This window comes from Gigantopelta aegis, chromosome 4, assembly GCF_016097555.1.
Source record: "Gigantopelta aegis isolate Gae_Host chromosome 4, Gae_host_genome, whole genome shotgun sequence".
Taxonomy (NCBI): domain Eukaryota; kingdom Metazoa; phylum Mollusca; class Gastropoda; order Neomphalida; family Peltospiridae; genus Gigantopelta; species Gigantopelta aegis.
In genome coordinates this window covers 22,028,846-22,051,207 of record NC_054702.1, presented here as the reverse complement: position 1 = coordinate 22,051,207, position 22,362 = coordinate 22,028,846, and the positions used below count along the sequence as shown (strand labels likewise).

At 35.8% G+C, this 22,362-nt stretch overlaps 1 protein-coding gene across 1 annotated transcript; it reads right to left on the bottom strand.

Moving 5' to 3' along the window:
* Positions 1-2,710: 2,710 nt before the first annotated feature.
* On the bottom strand, positions 2,711-21,179 carry LOC121369752 (small nuclear ribonucleoprotein E). Its single transcript, XM_041494809.1, has 5 exons — positions 21,023-21,179; positions 4,798-4,824; positions 4,279-4,341; positions 3,761-3,839; positions 2,711-3,187 (listed from the first exon to the last, which is right to left on the bottom strand). Exons 1-5 carry the CDS (start codon positions 21,071-21,073, stop codon positions 3,099-3,101), a joined length of 309 nt encoding a protein of 102 aa, XP_041350743.1. The 5' UTR covers positions 21,074-21,179; the 3' UTR covers positions 2,711-3,098.
* Between the last annotated feature and the right edge of the window lie 1,183 nt (positions 21,180-22,362).

Sequence of the window (22,362 nt, the reverse complement as noted above, 5' to 3'; positions counted from 1 at the left end):
CAGCGAAAAACCACCTCAAGGGCAGGTTTAAACATGCAATACAATTGTAACCCAGTCTTAAACCAGATATATGAAATGCACAGTAAACATGACCCAGGGTTTAACCTAGGTTTAAACCATATGTTTCCAAAACTCACTGATAACCTAGAAATATGAAATCGGCCCAAAGAGTTTTGACTTTCGTGGTGATTTACCCATTTTTCAGTTATGGCCCTTGAACTTAGGAGATATGAACATTTATTTTCTGGACTGTTTTTTAAGTGTGCAAAAATGTTGTTCTGTTTATCGACACCACTAGAGCACATTGATTTATTAATCGGCTATTGGATGTCAAACATTTGGTAATTTTGAGTCTTAGAAAGGAAACCCTCTACATTTTTTCCATTAGTAGCAAGGGATCTTTTATATGCACCATACCAGACAGGATAACACATACCATGGCCTTTGGTATATGTCGTGGTGCACTGGATGGAGTGAGAAATAGCCCAATTGGTTCACCGACGGGGATCGATCCCAGACCAACTGTGCATAAAGCAAACACTTTAGCACTGGGCCCAAGTCCAGCCCCCTTTTGTGTGCAAAGCCTGGAGATATTGTGATTAAATTTTTATATATAGCTTTATCATGTAGTGCACATGGATTGCTTTAGCAGTACTTTCAGAATGCTCGTTAACATATGTTAATACTTGGAAATGTATTGCAAGAGAATCAAGCTTTTTATTAGTATGCTGATGACAGCTAAAGATATGTAACTGCATACCGACTATATGTGCAAACAAATCATTGGTCATCAGATGACCCGACATTTACTGATACCAACAACAAAAAAACACACCAAAGGCCCTAAAACAAATTGCATGTTTCCAAGAAGCCAACACTACCTAGAAAAAACTTTGTACTAAAATTTTCTTTCAGTGTATTTTTTAAAATCAATATGGTATGTGAAAAAAAATAAAGGAGTGCATACAAAACATGTCATCTGGACTCGTAGGGGTATTAGATTAAAAAAAAAAAAACCTAGAAAAGTAAAGGGGAAAAAAAAGCTAAATATATAGGACAAAAAGAAAAGAAAGACTACCTAACCTAATTGTGTGGGCACTTTCTCTGAAATACACAATATCTACCACTGGATCAAGGTGTATATAAATGTTAAAACAATATACACAATTACATATAAAACATATTTATTTACCAAATGTTGAAATGAGTTTCTTCAATATGTGAAATGTTTGATACTACATAAAGACAAAGGAGAAAAAAAGGTAATGGAAAATGAAGACTGACGTGTGTAACAGTTTATCCAAGGTGCATTCTCAAAGTTGCTAGTGTCACATTTCCCCTATTTTTACACAGATTTTTCATACATATAATCTTCACATAAATAAGTCAAACTATCAAAATTGTAATTTTACCATGGAGGTTCCCTCGTGAAGGAAGGAATTTTTTATTTAACAATGCACTCAACACATTTTAATTAGTTATATGACATCGGACATATGGTTAATGACCACACAGATATTGAGAGGAAACACTGCCGCCAGGCAATGGGCTACTTTTTCCAATTAGCAGCAAAGGATATTTTATATGCAGCATCCCAAAACAGGATTGTACATTCCATGACATTTTTCCAATGGGTACATTGACTGGTTTTCTCAAGAATCCTTATTAAAAATATATATAGCAGGGCCGTAGCTAGGATTTTTTGTTTGGGGGGGGAGGGGGCCAACTGAGTAGTTAATAGTCTAAAACTCCTTAAACAGTTAAGAAGAGAATTTTCTTTAAGTTTCTATACTGCTTTCCGGATTTTTTCGGGGGGCGGGTGTGTGTGCAACTGACCCCTATTTTATATGCAGCATCCCAAAACAGGATTGTACATTCCATGACATTTTTCCAATGGGTACATTGACTGGTTTTCTCAAGAATCCTTATTAAAAATATATATAGCAGGGCCGTAGCTAGGATTTTTTGTTTGGGGGGGGGGGGGGGGGGGGGGCCACAACTGAGTAGTTAATAGTCTAAAACTCCTTAAACAGTTAAGAAGAGAATTTTTCTTTAAGTTTCTATACTGCTTTCCGGATTTTTTCGGGGGGGCGGGTGTGTGCGCAACTGACCCCTTGCACTTGTTAAAGGCATACTGTCACAGATTTAAGGACCTTATTTCTGTTTTAATGAATAATAAATAAAACTTACATTAATTTTTACAGACCAAATCTAACTATTGCATCACTTTAACTACATCAAGATGGAGTAAAATACATGTCAACCCTCTCAGCAACATTAGTTTTTGAATTATGGACCATTGCCATAATTCAATTATTTTTACAAAATATCATTAATAAGTGGAGTATGGTAGTTACGTAGATGGTTGAATAAAGTACGTTTAGGGACAAATCAAATATATATATTTTTAAGTAATACTTTGTTAGGCCATGAAACAGGTCAGTGGTCTGTGACAGTATGCCTTTAATCTGTTAGTAAACCTGATTGTAAATTGCAATAATATATATATATTTTTTAATGTAAATGAAATTATTCTAATGTAATTTTTATGGGCATGTAATTCATAGTATAATCTTTACATTTCACACAAAAACTTAATAAATATTTTTTGGAAGTATAAAACTTTGATAACGGCCCTTTAACAATACACATTGAAGAATAATTAACTAGCTACTTGCAACGAGAACAAAACTAGGCTCAAGACAAAAGCTTTAACAAATGTATTTTGTCTTGTTTTTATTCAACAAGTACACACAAATGACACAAATTTGTAGCATGAAAGATGAGTAATGCATTTGATGATGAATTTAAAAAAAACCCTAAAGACAAAATAAAACTCAAGCTTTTATCCTGTAGAATATCAATTCCCAAATAAACATGTTCATCATTTCCACAGGTTAAAACAAAATTACTTCAATGCCGTGTAGATCAACCAAATACACGATTTATTAAACGGTTAACATTTTAATGGATGTTATTAAGCACCAGGTCCTACGAAACAGATACAAAATAAGTTGTCCGTACAGTGAGCTGTACTCGTGTCAGTGACAGTGATGATTGTTTTCAGTTTGTTTTCCTGTCTAGAATTAAGTCAGTAATCACGTTGTAGTAGTACCGGTTGTCTGCTCCTCCGGGGTTTGTACCTGCTGGATCAAAGTGATGTTGTCTCCTTTTAGCATTATCCGATCTGAAAAAGAAAAACCCACACACATCCAAGTTTGTTATTAAAGGGGGGAAAAAAGAGAGAGAGAGAGCAGTTGTTAACTTTTAGCATTATCTGAATTTTTTTGAAACCAGTTTGATATTGAAGGAAAGAAAAATATTACCATTTGATTGTCTAACATGCATTATTTTGTCACTTCTTCAAGGCAGGACAGCACATACAACAATCTTTAATATACCAGTCGTGGAACTGGTGGGGAGTGGGGAGGGGAGGGATGGTGTGTGAGTGAGAGAGAGAGAGAGAGAGAGAGAGAGAGAGAGAGAGAGAGAGAGAGAGAGAGAGAGAGAGAGAGAGAGAGAGAGAGAGAGAGAGAGAGAGAGGGGGGAATGGGAGTAAGAGAGAAATGAGAGAAAACCCTTGCCGCCACACAGGCTATCTCTTGTGAAAAGCAACACACAATGTTATTAAATGCAACCAATACGATTCCTTATTCTATTGTATAATAGTTGGCAAGACCTGATGCAGTACATGTGTACAAAATACAGTACAGTATTACTGTAAAATGATGTACTATTTAAGACTGCAAGTTTTACTCACTCAGTGTTTTCCTGTTGCCTGTTTTCATGTGAACTTCCTCTGCGTCATCCAAAACAAGATTCATGTATTCGTCAAAACCCTGAAATATGTAATTACGATATATGTAGAATATATGCATATACAGATGCTCATGATATACACTCAAACATGGCAGTAACTGATAAAACTAAAATGGCTGGTGTAGATACACAACATAATCATCTATTTAAACTTTAAAAACTCAGTTATTTACAGAAATAAAATAACAATTATTACATTAAATTTATTCACCAAATAAAAATAAAAATTTCTTTAAAATTTCTTTAAAATTCACAATTAGCAAATTTGTCAAGTGCCTGCTATATAAATAAAGTAAAAAAATCTGGCTTGTGCCCCACCACTAGTGATTGGGCCCTATCCACTGAAGATTATACCCCCCCACCCCGACTTGTGATGTCGTTGATGTTTTAAAACTCTAAGATGCAGATCAAATCAACAAAATGACAGTATTAAAAATAATAATCCTTGAACAAACTCACAACAATGCATCCTTCTATCCTGAGATTAACTTGTTCATAAAGCCATACAGAGATCCTGGATCTCTGAAAGTACATAGGAAAAATACACCATGTTAAAAATAAGTTCCCTGTGCACCCATGTATACATGACATTTTGTACCTGTATTGTAACTAGAGGTGTTCAAGAAATAAACCTGTTAGCAAAAAATAATACATCCAATATACAATTACAAAGGTTCAATTATATAGATTGTATAACAAGTAATTATATGTACACATGTATATTAATAATATCCATAAAACTTAAATTCATAATTAAATTTAATATAAAATTTTATATTAATGAAATAGTTAACACATAAATATAAGAAATAAATTAACAAATTTTTTATTTTATGACAAATATTCATAAAGATAAAATAACATTTAACCAAGCATACATGATTCCTGTAAATTCATGTATATTTGATTTTTTTTATGTACATTTATTAAAAGATAAATCATCAATATGTAAATATCATGCATATAAACTTTACTTACATTTTGCAAGTATCTAAAAATCAAGTTCTGAAACAAATGTTAAGGATAAAAAACCAAATATATTTGGATGATTTACATTGTAACTTACGCATAAAAGTATAACAAAAGATGTACCAGTTCCACATAAATGGCATGTTTTCAAGATGTTGAGTAACTAGCAAATAATATGCTTTATTTGCATTTTAAATTGTAAGAGAATGTTTCAGCCCCAGTGCATGATCAGTCCCAGACATTTCGGCACTTAATACAATATATGACGAAATAATGTTTGTGTACGTTAATATACATAATTACATTTTAGGTAGTAACATAAATATATATGCCACACCACCTGAAGAATCCATTTTATATTTAAACCATCATTTGTTGTATTAGTGTGGGAATCTTTGACTAGTTTGGTATGCATAGACCGCAGTTTTGATATACATTATTCTCTAACGGTAAAAAGAGCGTATAACTGTCCAAATGTCTGTAATGTTCTCTTACAGTCAAGTACTTGGGCTAACATGTATATATACAGCAATGGTAAACAAACTAATATTGCACAAAATATCTTTGAAAACACAGATCTCTGCCAGTCTATAGAACTTGTTTTAAAATTCCCAAGAGATACCACAAATGTGCTGCATATGCCATTCTGAGAGAAACCAATGTAAATGTTCAAGTTGCCACCCCTACACCATGATACACAGCAGCAACTAAATAGAATTAGGACTAATCGTCTTTTCTTTTTTATTTATTTAGGCCTAAATTATTAGTATTATATATTTTTACCCAACAAACATAGACCCCCATCCTCGGCATGTTTGAACACTGTAACATTAACAAACGCTTGTTCATGTCTTATGCAGCAAAGTACTCGCCCGCTCGCCAAATGAGAGTAAACATTAGAATTTGGTTTGCCATGTGATGTTGTCAATATATCTCTCTAATATATAAAATTTGAAGTGAAGACACTGTATATTATATTGTTAAAGGGACATTCCTGACTTTGCTACATTGTAAGATTTTTCCGACTAATAAAATATTTCTTCGATTAAACTTACATATTAAATATATTTTCTTGTTTAGAATATCAGTGTATGTATATTTAATGGGTTTCTGGTCGTCTTAATAAATATTTGTAAGAAGCCCAAACTGGATTTTGTCTTCAAATAATTTCGTACGTACGAAAAAATATATTTTAGAAAATAAAATAAAATTTAACATAGTACAAATATTAGAACGATCAGAAACACATTTAATATACAGCCACTAATATATTATGCAGAAACATATATTTGATATGTAATTACAATCGTTAAAATGTCTCCATTAGTCGACAACATCTTAAACATTGCAGCAAACTCAGGAATGTCCCTTTAATAATATATTGTTCTATAGACTGGCGGACTAGTAGAAATTCTGGAGGGCTAATAAAGTTTAGTTGGTTCTGGTCTGGCCGGCTACTTAAATATTTTCCATTTCTGCACCTCTGCTTATTTCAAGCCCTGAATAAACTAAAATAATATGAAAATTAAAGATGGGTTTAACTTTGATCAATGCACACCGTAATCTTGCCAGTGAAAAGAGCGTTTTCTTTGCTGAGTTATGGGCAGTAGTGAGAAGTCCCAAGTCACCGTATATTTTGGACCTAATCCAATTTCAAAAACGAAATCATACAACAGACGTCAAGATCTCGACTTATTTAGTCAGACTGTATCCTCGAGTACATGCGAACCTGCCTATTAATGGGAAATGGTTTCTGCACATGCGCATTGATTTGATGAAATAATGTTTTACCTTGTTCAATTTATTATCAAAATCAACCAACAAATGTTAATACTCATGCCAGTTTCTGTTGTGAAGAGATTAAATACATGTTGTTGTGTAATGTTGACACTCTCAGGCCTTCCAGAATTAAAAAAAATTTGGATTTGAAAATTCACTGGCCATAGATCAAACTTCACTTGCCCAATTTTTAAACACTAATGAAATAAAAACACAACAAATAAAATTAAACCACTGTTAACTTTATGATATTAATAAATAATTAAATATGTGATACATTAAAATATTCAAAATATAAAATGTTCATTCGTACAGCGTTTTATCACCTATATTTCTAGACTCCGATAATGGGCACCATTACCCACCATTCTTGAGAGGCCATGTCGTTTTTTATTCACAATTTTGGAGTAAAAAAATTCCCAATGTGAATTTAAAGTAAATCTCATTCACTTGACAAACTTTCCCTCCACAATAAAGTTTTGTAATGCACAGTAGATACATTTATTTGAATAAACACAAGTACATATATAGCATTACTTTTAAAATTCTAACTTAGCTCAATAAGATGTTTTTGAAGTGAAACTGAAAATTTCCAATCTTTGGTAAAACGACGCTAAAATTCCCAATGTCCAAGACATGGTTGTCAAGTCAAATTTTAGAAATAGAACCCTGTAGCAATAATAACCCTATAATAAAAAATTATTAAGTTAATATTTATTTCATAATATAAATTTATTCCTAATTAACTTAAACTCAAAATTAAGATTGTAATAATGTATGAATAAAGTTCTACATATCTGATATGTAACGAAGGGGTGGGGCAATGCTATTTTTTAAAAATTTTAAATATATTTATTGCCCCAGGTATTTATATATTGATAATGTCAGGTTGGGGCCCTGAAATCATTATCTTACAATAGATACATAAATATAAAGTGCATTCAATAAAATTACTAGTTAATTGAAAGTCAAATTTGGAGCAAAAAATTAATGACAGAATAAATATATAATAAAAGAGAATTTAAACAGATAGAGAGAAAAGAAGAAAAGAAAAATCCATATTTCCAAATATAGAAAACAAACGTTATTGGTTTTTAGGTTACAAAAAACAAAAAAAACAAGTATGTGTCTTATATTGGAGTTATTTTTAACTATTAAGGCGAAGTTTAATTTTCTAGACATTTTTGCCAAGGTGCCCGGTTTTCATCAACTCTTTATGTGAACAGTTTTTATAGAGTATCTATTTCTCTATTTGTAATTTATCTGTAATTACATTTTTAATTCCAGTTATATGAAGTATAGGCCTATTCTTCTAAAGTTTTGTTCTATAACGCTATTTGTAGTATACTGGGGTACCACAATATCGCGGTATTTAACTATTTGGAAGAAATAAAGAAATGTACTTAAACATATGAAGGTAAATATACTTAGGTTGCAATTTTTGCTATACGTCTAGTAAACAAACTTCAACACAATAACGATGAAAAGTCAACTTAAAACTTTTCGTTTTTCAATTGCAGTAAAACATTTACATTTTCCAATGGAAAAGTCAGTAATAATAAGTATTATTCTTCTGCAAGAGTGTGGCCATTTAAAAATACTACCAAGCCATATTAGTAATATTCAACAGTTATATAATCAATATGTATCGAGTGAAACAACTGTGACCGCATATAGCCTCATTTTGATTGTCAACAACAAGACGAAAGTCCGATGGATGTCAGAGCAGAACTGTATGCGTGTATTGTAAGTACTGGGGCTATTCATAAGCATGAGAGGTGTCAGTAAAATCAAACTTCAAACAGTAAAACTATGAATACATGCCCACAATTTTGACATTTCTTCAAATTTGTTAACGGGCAAAACAATGTGTTGTCTGTCATCACATTTCTAATAATAAACATGTAAATGCCGCCATATCGTGGAACCCGCGATATCGTGAGCAAGGAGTGTATACAGCACGACTTTACTCCCCTTGAAATTATCGCACAAGTCTTAACCAACCCATGTCCCTGCATAAACTTGTTCACTCGCACCGAAACACACAAACACGGTTTCATGAATGTACCACAAAGTGTAAGCTTTATTGTAAAGACAACTTGAATAAGTTTTTATTCTATCGTTCAACATTATAATAATGCACATGGTGGCTACCATGACGACTACGGGACTGGGTGAAAACAAACCGTTATTTGTATGAGAGTTAATGGGAGCACTAGAGAATATCATTACTTACGGGACTTCTGTCCGTGCAAATCGAAAATATCGAAAATGCCGAAAACCTGAGCAGCCTTTGGCAATACACATCATATTATGATGATAGACAGCAAGTCAAAAGTTTTAATATTTCCCGTAGACGAGGTTAAAAAACAGTATGTGGGCCAATGCTTGCAAAGGTATTGGGGATGAAAGACACGGGGGTCAAAAACCAGTTCACAAAGTTAATAGCGCGTATGGCCACCGTTAGCGTCGAAGCAGGCCTGGTACCGTCGCCTCATAGAGCCTACCAAATTGTTGAAGAATGCCTGGGGAATGCCGTTCCAGATCAGGTCTAACATCTGACCCAGCGCTGCCAACGTCACCGGCTCGTTAGGCAGCGCACGTACACGACATAGTACCTCATCAAAGACGTGCTCGATTGGTGCAAGACTGCAGGCCACTGCAACACATTGGTATTCAGCTGCGCTAGAAAATCCCCTACCACCCGGGCGATGTGAGGTCTAGCGTTGTCTTGCTGAAGTGTGATGTGACGTTGCTGTCCTTGCACAAATGGGATGACGTGAGCCTGGATAATGTCGTCACGGTAGCGTACGGCGTTTAAATTGCCATCGATGACCACAATAGGTGTTCGTCCAGTTGACGTGATGCCACCCCAAACCATGACACTGCCTCCGCCAAATGCACGTCGCTCCACAACACAGGCGTCACTAAAACTTTCTCCAACACGACGATAGACTCTTGAACGGCCGTCGCTGCTGTCCAAGTGAAACCTGGACTCGTCCGTAAAGAGGATACCCGCCCAGTCTCGGCGATTAAAGCGCAAGTGTCTTCTACACCAAGCCAGACGTGCTACACGACGGCGTCTTAGCAAAACTGGACGGACATCCGGACACGCCGTTCACGTAATCGATTTCGTACAATTCTGGGGCTGATGGCACGCAATCCAGGAATGGTCTGCGCTGTCAGACTTGCCGTTTGGAAGAGATTCCTGAGGTGCACGAGTCGGATATGATTGTCCTGCTGTCGTGACGTCACGCGTGGACGACCTGCACGTGGTCGGTCTCTGACATTACCACATTGTTGAAAACGTCTCTACAAAACCTGAATAGTGTTTATGTGGACACCAAATTGCGTAGCAACAGCGCGATTTAGCATACCAGCCTGGATCATACCATTTGCGCGAAGGCGGTCATTTTCATTTAGCCTGGGCATTGCTACCTCTGTACTCAACAGTTCATATCTGTGAAGATGTAGGAGTGTAAATAAAACAGACAGACATTTAACATGTTGGTGTGAATATGAAAACAGATTTGTAAGGAATCGGTGATTACTTATCGGTAGCACATTTGACTTAACATAGGCCTTAGTCCGTCGTCACATCCTCCTATTTTGTAAATAAATTCAGTTTGGTTTAAGAAGAAAAGTAAAAGTGTTTTGGAAATAACACAACAAAACCTATTTCTGTGTGCAATTGTGTGAAATAAATGATTTTTAGTAAATTTCATAGTATTTAAAAAAAACAAAAAAACACATTCCCTGTAGGAAGGGCTATACATGTAAAAAAAAAATCTGTTGCATTAACATGTCACACTTTTTACTTATATATTTTGAACATTTTTGTAAATAAAATGTGATTATATATTTTGTAAATTTAAAAAAAAAAATTGTGGTATTGAATTAGCGCATTTTTTCTTTTTTCTTTTTTTAATGCGTTTAGGTGATTATGTAAAATACTGATCAGTTTATTGATAGCTAAATACAAACGTACGCTTGGAAAGTATCCCAATATTTTTATTTAGTCTACCTAAGCATTTGCAAAACATTGATAATTTTCAGAATATAAAAGCCATAGGTCTATAATTGTCAGCATATTAATACAGAATCGGTTAAAATATGGTGCTTAAATTTCATGCTTATTGCAATGTAGTAAATATACAACTTAAAGTCGTTGGTACTAACTTAACCCAGCCATACAGGTGCAGTGTGCTGTCACAATATAGACAGATACTTTATTAACAAGTAATTTATTAACGTCTCACCTAACATATTTACTAAATAAAACAAACATAAAAGTACATAAGCCATTCCTTATGGGATTATGAAAGTTAAATAATAGAAGTATGTACCATTAAAATAATAATACTGTTGTGTCTCTACGATGTTGTATAGTATTTAAAAAAAACAGGTTTTGGTCGTTACAAATGCAAGGTTAGGCTGACATTAAAATATATAACTTCTCGAAATTAGGTAAAACATAAACAAAATTTACAACATAACTGAGCATGTTGGAACAAATTAAAACGAAGATTCTCATAAAAACGGACAGTTTACAAAAAAGGCAATACTATATCTAGTTTTCTCGTCCACTGTAACCCAGGGACGATGTGGGGCATCCTTTAACTTTTGTAATGGCATTACTTGTGAAGATGATAACGTCAGAATTGTGGATTTCGTAATTTAGCAGTACATGCCCGTAGGAACGGTATCTGGAGTGTGTTTGTGTAGGGGGCACATCTCTTGGGGTTCCCTTCCTCTAGTGAGTGTGGGGTGGGGTGGGGTGTGTGGGTGGGTGGGGGTGGGTGGGTGTGTGGAGATGCACAAGTTATATATAGTTTACCTTTTATATATTTTTTTTTCACACACACACACCCGCACATACACAACTGTTTGTACGCTTCGAGTGACTTGCGATTTGTCATGGTTTCCCTACTACAGGTACTCCTCAGGAATATTTGTAAGATATTCATATACATCACACTCAACATTAGGCCACGAGGAATGGCCATTAAACTATAAACGCTCGGGCAGTTTATAATAGACATTCACGCAAAGCACATGTCGACAGCACAACAGAAGGAACCAAAGCAGAGGCAGACGACATTTAAAAAAAAACAAAACGAAAAAGTATATACCCACCTTTTCTGTCCAATCCATGCTTTAAAAAAAGAAGACAAAACCCAAAACCCAAACTACGTCGCCGCATCAATTTTGCAACTTCGATTTGACTAGAAACCGGTTATATATTTATTCACGGATTTATCCAGGTGGTTTTTTTTTTTGGGGGGGGGGGGGGGGGGGGGGGGGGGGGTTGCCAGTGTTCCATGTCTGATGGGATTAGGAAAATTAGCGGTTGTATAATATCTGACTTTTTTTTCAGGCCGCTGAATGATGCAGTACACCACTGTTAAATTAATTTATTAGAACAGCAGGGTTTCTGCCAGAGTGTGAAACGGGTACCTGGTGCCATACCCAAATTGTTTTGCAGATTATTTTTTTACCGTTAAATTTTTGACATAATTAATTACTCTTATCATTACTGTATGATTTTCTTAATCCCAACTCTAAACTTAACTCATTGTCTTTCTGAAACACACCCCCCATATCCCGTTGACTGTGGTTGCATTCAATTCCATAGCGCCATACCCAAACATTTCAAATAATTTCTGGCAGAAACACTGAACAGACATAACTAATTAAATATGTATATAGGCCCCTATATTGGGACTTTTTAAACGCGCTCTCACAGATGGTTGACCTAATTATTGATTCAACAAAGGTAGTATATGACAATATATACATTTAATTTGTACCTAAAAGTACTTTACTGAACCATCTACATAACTACCATATCACACTTATTATTGATATTTTATAAAAATAATAATTGAATTATGGGTACGGTCCATAATTCTGAGAAAAATAACGGCCATTTGGAGAGCTGAGGTGTGACGTATTATTTTGAATCATGTGACGGGCATTCCCCAAGTTATTAAAAAATAATAAAAACATGTACTGAATGATAATACGCTTATGCATTAATTTATTTTAGTAACAGAAGCATGTTAAACGTCCACAATCCCGACTAGTTAGGCCTTTGAGGCTTTGTATCTATAGGTAAATTTATCGTTAGTCATACGCGAAAAACTCTAAACATCTGGATCACAAACACCTTCATTTTCCACCATGTCAAATTCATGTTATGCCAAATATGCCATAACAGCTGACTTGGGATAGGAATTGTTACATTTTTAAAGAATACTCTGAACTAGACGGTGTTTATATACGATATGACTATATATACACGAAGGCCGTGTATATAGCCTCCACTGACGAGGCCTGGCTATATTCACAGCAAAAATGTATATAGGCGGTAAGTAAGTACATGTATTTGATTGTTCCATATTACCGAACCATCTGGAACTGGAGGAATACATACTAAGTACTGTACGAACAGTGCATTTTCTGAACAGGGGAGGGGGTGGGGAAGTATATGAATTTAGCGGACCCTTTCCATAGATATATATAAATAGCGTCATATTGTCCCTACAGTACTAACAAAAAATTAATAATAATAAATAAATAAATAAATAAATAAATAAATAAATAATAATAATAATAAATAAATGAATAAATAAATAAATAAATAAATAAATAAAATAACAATTACAAATTATTAGCTGCTGAGGTAGATTAACTGAAAGAGAAACATAACTATGGACAGTACTCAAACTAACAACAGGGCTTGAACTTAATAATTTTTCACCGATTGCAATTTTGAGGCTGCTTACGTAAATTTTGTAAAATAAATATGACTAAAGGGTTATTTTGCTGTATTTAGTCACATTTCAAATGCTCAAAATTGCAAGGGGCAATAAAACTCAAAATACATTTTTTTAATAGGCTACTAGTAAAGCTGAGACCACTCCCGGGTCCCCCTCTAAATTTATGTAACGTTTCTGTAACAACCGCCCCCACACAAGCAAAATATAGTCACTTGATCATATTGAACTGTGAAAGTTTGGCGTGTGTACATGGATTTTTTTCTAGCGGAAGAGAAGAAGTGCAAACGAAGCTATAAAGAGGGATCTGAGGGCCTTCAATCAACTCCAACCCTCCCCCTCCCCCCTCCATATTAAAGTAATTATTTGCTTTCAGCCTGTAGGCCATGGGCTGATACCCCAAAATTCATGTTGCTACCATTTTGAAAGCAGGGCTCACTATATTAATGGGACCTTAGGAATATCATTACCAAATGTTTGACATCCAATATCCGATGATTAATTAATACATGTGCTCTACTTGTGTCGTTAAACAAAACAAACGTTATTTTCAGGAATATTAATGAATGAAAATCGCTTTGCATTTGAATGACTAGCGATATCCTCAAATGTCACAGCTTTTGGGCAAACCTAGGTATCTTGTAACAAGAAAATCTCATAATCACTCTTCCTGTCATTTTCCTAAAAACGACATTTCGAAACTGATATTTTTACCGCACAAACTGACTATTCTGCCTAAATATATTGTTCACAAAGGTAACTAAAAAAAACCTGCCTGGGTATCTCAGAATGGATTTGCCATTGAAAGCACCCGAATATTTCATATGAATCGTGAGATTATTAATTTTTAACGTTTTGTCACCACGAAACGCATTTTTGCAAATTCCGTTGCCATGGCACCCGTTGAGAAATAAATGGTATTTAGAAAATCAACATTTGCACTGGTCATAATTGCCACTTTTTGATTATTTTGTTTCTAGCAGTAGGCCTATATACCTTTTTATAAGAAAAACTTCAAAAAAACGTAATTTTACCACAAAAACATTTCCCCACACAAAAATAAAACTACGACTGATCTATATATGTTTTTCCGATATATTATTTATTTATTACATAGATGGATCACATATATATATATATATATATATATATATATATATATTAACCGAAACATTTAAAAGCCTAATATATAAAATTAATAAATAAATAAGCCCTATAATATAAAATCTTTGAACAGTTTCACTCCCAAATTTGTTTTTTTAACATCATTTCTTTTGTAATCGTCCATTGACTTGTAAAGTATTGGGTTATATACCACGTTTTCACATCTATATTCATATTTGTGTTTGAATTTCTCCCAAAGCAGTTCATAATGACCAAGAACGTCGCTCGGAAACCGCGCTGCAATCAGTTGACGAGCGATATGTGGGCAATATGTGTCAGTTCTCGCCGCTGTTTTGGCGAATAGTGGTAAACTTTAAAGATAGACTTGATTTTCGATTACAGTTGACATTAATTAATCCGCTGTTTCACATTGTTGTCATGGTTAAATTTATATTAACCCAACCAACCGAGGGAAAACAAATATGGCGACAAATCGAAAGTAGCAATTCTTTTGGAATTTTTTCTTTTCGGGGTGTTTTGTTTGGGTTTTTTTTTTTTGGTTGTTGTTGTTGTGTAGGGTTTTTTTGTTGTTGTTGATGGGTTGTTGTTTTTTTAATTATTATTATTTTATTTTTTTCTGTCTTTTTTTTTTTATTACTTGCCGTCGGGAACAGGTAAACGCATTTTTTTGTGACCCGAATGTAAAAATCACTGGCCTCTGACATCGAGCCACCGTATGATTCTTCAGATACACCCGTTACCGGGCTATCGTTTCTCAAAGTGACGCGTATCGCACAGTGTGCTTTAATCATTCAAGCGTTGTTATTACGTTGTTTATAGTGTTTAATGTAATGTCTAGTTCACCAAGGTAAACATCTACGGTCCGTTTTTTTAACATTTTGACATTTATTGGACCTGCGATGTTTACAACTTGAAATGGCAGAAACAAGCGTGCATTTTCTGTCAAAATTTCAGGCGGAATTGATACAATCATGGAATTAATTATTTCGTGGCGAAATATGAGATGTACCATAAATATACACACTTACTCTATAAAGAAAACTTCCCGAGTTACGTTTAACTATTATAATCAAAGATTTTTTAGGTTGTGGGGTTGGGGGTTGTGCAGGTTAATTAAAAAATATTTATATATACATATGTATATATGTATATGTATATGTATATGTATATGTATATGTATATGTATATGTATATGTATATGTATATGTATATGTATATGTGTATATGTGTATATGTATATATGTATGTGTATGTGTGTATATGTATGTGTATATATGTATGTGTATGTATATGTATGTGTATGTGTATACATATTATGTATATGTATATGTATGTATATGTGTATATATGTAAATGTATATATATATATATATATATGTGTGTGTGTGTGTGTATATATATGTATATGTATATGTGTGTGTGTGTGTGTGTGTGTGTGTACGTGTACATGTATAGATATATAGATATAATTTTTTTTTTTTTTTTTTTTAATTGAATAAAAACCATAAAATAAGTTCTAATAACCAGTAATTATAACTAAAAAAAACCCCAGTAAAAATTAATAATCAATAAATCCCTTAAAATAACTAATGACCTGCAATAATAAATTAATTAAACAAAGATTTTTTTATTTTTTATTTTGAGAGAGAAAAAGCTTTGAAACACATGTAACCAATGGCCTGTAATAATATTTTAAAAATATTCTAAAGGAAATAATAATTTTTTAAAAAGTAAATAAATGAAAGCCTCAAAATAAGTAATGACCTGTACGGACAATAGAATCCATGACGTTTCACCCCCAGTTTGACCTGTTCACCCAATGTACCAGTTCGCCCCCAACGGTTTGCTTGCTCCCCACTATTTGTCAGTTTGCCCCCAATCCCAATTATTTCTTACTTTTAAACAATTATTGTATTGGTTCTTTAGAGGCATGTTGAACCGTGTGTGTGTGGGTTTCTTTTCTTAGAGGGGGGGGGGGGGGGGGGGGATTGTCGTCTTTCCCCTGACAATAATTATTTTTTTAATAATAATAAAAAAGAATAATACCCCTCCAAAAAAAAACTTTTATGGCATAAATATTAAGAATGCATATAATGCAACCCACACAAAGCACGTATATGTTAACAAAAATAACAAAATGAATAATCAGTTCCATTCAGTTCCGATATATTTCTTTTTATTTTCTGTATGTAAAATGTTTGATATGAATAACTGTCGTTCCGCCATATTTTTATTCTGCATTTTCGATGTGCCAGGATGAAAATAACTTGTAAATGTGAAAATGTGTCATCTTCAAACATCTAATCCTGGGACAGTTCCACGAAGCAATCTTAGCACTATCCCCGTAAATACCTACCATCGCAAACATATTTTTGTCTACGATCGCCAGCCCATCCCACGACACGGCGTAGCTTACTATCGTCATAAATTACTGTGAAACTTTACAATAGGTACGAGGCAGTTGTAAGCCATAACGTAGCTGTCAAATGATGATTTTGTCATTTTCTCAGAAGGATGCTAACTTTTTGTATAAAAATGGGTCTAATATATAGCAAATAACTTTTGATAAAACTCTGCGTTCAATGAAAAAACATTCTAGGCCACATGACTTTCGCACGAAACTCGGGAGATAACTCATGTCTTATGCATTCAGCAATTATCGCTTAGCAAATAAACTTACAAAGTTACTTCATGGATGTCCGATACCACTGAATACATCAAAGATGTTCCGAAAAGTCTGTTACAAATTCATTATTAAACTAATTCGTACATCTTCGTAAAGAATATTTTAATCATTAAAGGGGCACTTACGACTACCGTAAGGTTGCTTTGTGGAACGGCTGTAAAGTTTACGGTGCCAGTTGTAAAATTCACCATAAGTCACTACCATTAACCGTAGCTACAATTCTTTCGTGGAACGGGGCCCAGGGAAGGTTACCAAAGGAATTGTAATTAATATTTTAATCTAATATTTATTAAAATATGTTGTTGTATGTGTTGAGGCTCTTAAATAAAGCACATATGCCTGATTTTATTAAATTGTGATTGCAAATGGAAAATTCGATCCAATGGATAAACCTTACGGCACAGCACTGAACATCACAATAATAAATATCGTGCCGGAGATGTTTATCTTGATGAACTAAAGTCCGAACCAAATTGTTAAGAACTACAATAAATTATTCTCCTACCTTTAATTACTTTTACATTTCCCCCAAATTTTGTCCAGACACAAGTTGTGAAAAAACCATTACAGTGACACAGATTCAACATATGAGACTATAACGATGTCGCCAGTATCGACTTCGCTGAGATAGCACATGGCAAAATACATGCAATTTTCTGCCGTCTGCCATTTAGGTTTTTTTATGGAATACTCTTCAAGAGGGGTGAAAGCTTTCCAGACGGTTCGTCCTCTGGATGGTTCGTCCTCTGGATGGTTCGTCCACCCACCTCAGACAAATCGTCCACTCGATTACATTTAGACCAGTAAATCTAAAATGGTATTTCTTAGCCATTGAAATGGTTAATTATTTTCATTTTGTGGTAAACTACTAGTATACTACTCAAAATTTGCTAGGGATCACTATTTAGGGTGGTATTATATTTTTCGGCATGGATATCACACAAAAACTAAAAATGGCATGTATTCGAGGACATGTTTATTTCCTGAATTTCATTGCTGCATACCAAATTTGAACAATAGGTAACACGCGTTCTGTCATCAAAGAAGCAGACCCCCAAAAATGGAGGTTTCAGAATGTTACTCCAAGTCATGAAAATGTCCCAAACAGTTCAATTACCAGCAGCAACAACTGTCAGTAGCTTGTGTGTGAGCCACGTGATGCAATCACAGCCTGGCAACGGGGTCTCATGCTTCCAGAGGCGAGGCATACCCCAGTGGTAAAGCACTTGCTCGATGTGCGATCCGTGTGGGATTGATCCCCGTCAGTGGGTCCATTGGGCTATTTCTCATTCCAGCCAGTGCACCACGACTGGTACATCAAAGGCTGTGGTATGTGCTATCCTGTCTATGGGATGATGCATATAAAAGATCCCTTGCTGCTAATCGAAAAGAGTAACCCATGAAGTGGCGACAGCGGGTTTCCTCTCAATATCTGTGTGGTCCTTAACCATGTCTGATGCCATATAAACGTAAATAAAATGTGTTGAGTGTGTCGTTAAATAAAACATTTCTTTCTCTCATGCTTCTAGTGAGTCTGGATGGCTGCCATCTCAAGATTGTTCCACTCTTCAGTAAGGGCATTTCCCAGTTCCACGAGAGTTGTTGGACGTTGCGAAATCACCACCCATAGCATGTTCCAAACATGCTCGATCGGGCATTAGATCAGGTGAGTGTGCTGGCCATTCCATATGGATAATGGTCTCCTGCTGGAGGTAGTCCTCGACCACCCTGGTACGTTGAGGTCGAGCGTTGTTGTCCATGAGGATGAACTGGGGTCCGATTGAACCAGCGTACGGTCTGACATAGACGTCCAGGATCTCATCCCTGTAGCATACGCCAGGCATCGTGCCTCTCATCACGATGTGCAGGGTATGTGCTATCCTGTCTATGGGATGGCGCATATGAAAGATCCCTTGCTGCTAATTGAAAAGAGTAACCCATGAAGTGGTGACAGCGGGTTTCCTCTCAATATCTGTGTGGTCCGTAACCATATGTCTGATGCTATATAACCGTAAATAAAATGTGTTGAGTGCGTCGTTAAATAAAACATTGCTTTCTTTCTTTTCTTTTTCTCATGCTTCTAGTGAGTCTCTGGATGGCTGCCATCTCAAGATTGTTCCACTCTTCAGTAAGGGCATTTCCCAGTTCCACAAGAGTTGTTGGACGTTGCGAAATCGCCACCCATAGCATGTTCCAAACATGCTCGATCGGGCATTAGATCAGGTGAGTGTGCTGGCCATTCCATATGGATGATGGTCTCCTGCTGGAGGTAGTCCTCGACCACCCTGGCACGATGAGATCGAGCATCGTCGTCCATGAGGATGAACTAGGGTCAGATTGCACCAGCATATGGTCTGACAGACGTCCAGGATCTCATCCCTGTAGCATATGCCGGTCATCATACCTTTCATCATGATGTGCAGGTCTGTTCTTCCACCTCTGCTGATACCACCCACACCATGATGGAGCCTCCACCATAGTGGTCATGTTCGGAAATGTTGGTATCTTGAAATCACTCCCCACATCTTCTCCACACTCAAGCACGTCGATCTGTAAAGTCAAGACAGTACCTCGACTCATCGGTGAAGAGTACAGGATCCCAATCATTATCAGTGAAGTTGACGTGATCTTGTGCCCAGTCCAGACGCGGTCAAGGGAATGCAAATGCATGCTCTCCTAGACCGAAGACCACTCTGCCGAAGACGATTACGAACTGTTTGCGTGGACATGTTAACGCCAACAGCATTCCTCAACTGATTTCGTAGAGTAGTCACATTCACGAAGGGATGACGTCTGGCCTGCACCATAAGAAATCGATCCTCTCTTGGCGTGGTTGCTCGTTGTCGACCACCAGCATGGCGCTGGGTACTGAGACATACGTCTGGAAGCAATTCCATGCTCTGCTTATCACACTTTGGCTCGTATAATATATAATAATAATAATAAAATTAATATGACGTCATCACGTTTGCTTTTATATCATATGTTATGATGTTGTTAGATTAAGTCGTATCTTTCACCCCTCTTGGAGAATATTCCATAAAGTCAAAATGGCAGCCGGCACAAAATTTACATGCTTTTTGCCCTATGCGATCTCAATGAAGTTGATATCGGTGACATGGTTATCATCTAGTATGTGGAATCTGTGTCATTGTAATGGGGTTTTTCAAGATTTCTGTCTGGATAAAATGTGGGTAAAATCTAATGAAAAATAAAGGTAGGAGAGCAATTTTTCATAGTTGTTAACATTTTGGTTCGGACTTTAACCCAATACATGCTGGCATGTTCGGAAGTCTTTCCGAACCTTCCTGCATTCAGTTCATTCAGGTTTAAGTTTAGGGTTAGGTTTAGTGATAGTATTAGCATGCATGCTGGAACGTTCAAAAGTCTTTCCAAATTTAATAGTATGAAAATAGCGTTCCCTGTGGGACGGACTATAGATGTGACGAAAACTACATTTACCGATATGGGGCAATTAATTGGTAAACTTAAATCTGGTATATTAATTTATTTTTAGGCAGCCCAATCAAATGCGACTAGTTTTAAATTAAATTAAAAAGTTAGTTTTGTATTTAGTAGTGACACCTTTTTGGAAAAGCGCAAAAAAAACTATTATTTATTTAATTATATTAAAGTCCCCCGTTTTGTTATTTTAGATTTAAATATCAAAATTGTCCCCGTAAGTTTTCTGCCCCGAGTCGGGCCACTGGCATCCAGAGACGGTACTCGGGATACACATGCTCGAAACCTTCGTTGTGTATGAGCATGTAAAAATGTTCAAGTCAAGACATTTACCGATACTCTGGGCCGGCGCAATCACTAAACCTGCAATAAAACAAAGAAAAATGTTCACAGTAAAGGATACAATAGGCTGCACCATAACCTTCTGGACCTTTTGACCACCTTTATATGCCATAGTGAAGTATTTTTCGTGTGGTATTTATGTTTTATGCTAATAATAAATTTTACAAAACAACTATCACGTTTTACCAACGCGCCTGAAAATGGACTGAAATAAAACTAGCGAACTGTTCTAACCGCCGTGAAGCCAGCTAACGATAAGAGGTTATCGGAGGTCAGGTCTTTCCAGAATATAGTTCCCACTTTGATTTACTTTATTTTCTTTCTATATAAATAAATTTATAGTGTCTTTGCAATAAACAATCATTTCTTCCACAATACAGTTAATATTAATATATTACAGTTCTGAAATATGATTATTAGTCGAGGTATCAATACGCATCCGGCTTCTTAACCCCTTTCCTCTGCCATTTTGTTCGCTAGCTCCCAAGTTTTGTTCGCTGGGTTAAAATCAATATATATAAAATGACGATCAAAAGAAAGTATACCAATTATTTTTTAAAAGTATTAAAAACAACACAAAACACAAGTTGATGCAAATGTTATATTTTGAAAGTATAATAATTTGGCGATAAATAAACACGAGTGTACTCAATAAAACCCATACAATGTTATCGCAGTTCACAACAGCACTAGGGGTGAAATGTGCGATTTCATAAAGGACCACTCACAACGAAGGTGAATAAATTTGACCACAATGTGAGAAAGAACATGTTTCAGTAGCGTGTATGTCCACCATGCGCAAGTATGCAAGCATGGACCCGACGTCGGACAGATTTCCGTCAATGACAATAACTCGAATACGGTCCGTCCGCTGTTGGCCACAGATACCGCCCTAAACCATCACAGATCCACCACCAAACGGTTCAGTCTCCTAAACACAGCACGGAGCTGTTCTCTCTCCTGCACGTCGATATATCCGAGTCCTGCCATCAACTCTGAATAACTGGAACCTGCTTTCATCAGAAAAGAGTACACGTTGCCAGTTCCGATGTTGCCAACGTTGAAACTGACGTGCCCAACGTAAACGTCGAATTCAATGTTGCCTCGTCAATGTCATCCCTCTGAATGGTCGATAGGCCCTGATACCATGCTGTCGTAGTCGACGACGTGTAGTGTGACGACTGATGACATGTCCAAGGCCAGTCGCTGCAGATGACGTCATAGTGAGGAATCTGTTACGTAAGTGTAAGATGCGGAGATGGCGGTCCTCGTTGGCTGTTGTGACGCGGGGTCTTCCAGTTCCACTTCATGGTCTGTCTGCAGTCCTGCCAGTCACCCTGTAACGCTGTATCAAGCTGGTGATCGTCAATTTTGTGCAATTCAGGATTCTTGCCACATGGG

What these genes read in the sequence shown, in the direction of transcription:
- LOC121369752 (XM_041494809.1), bottom strand. Translation starts at nt 21,073, where the DNA reads ATGGCATATAAAGGTGGTCAAAAGGTCCAGAAGGTTATGGTGCAGCCT. An exon ending in TTTTTAGATACTTGCAAAAT is followed by an intron (nt 4,342 to 4,797) that starts GTAAGTAAAGTT and finishes ATGTACTTTCAG; the next exon opens with AGATCCAGGATCTCTGTATG. An exon ending in AGGCAACAGGAAAACACTGA is followed by an intron (nt 3,188 to 3,760) that starts GTGAGTAAAACT and finishes TTTCTTTTTCAG; the next exon opens with ATCGGATAATGCTAAAAGGA.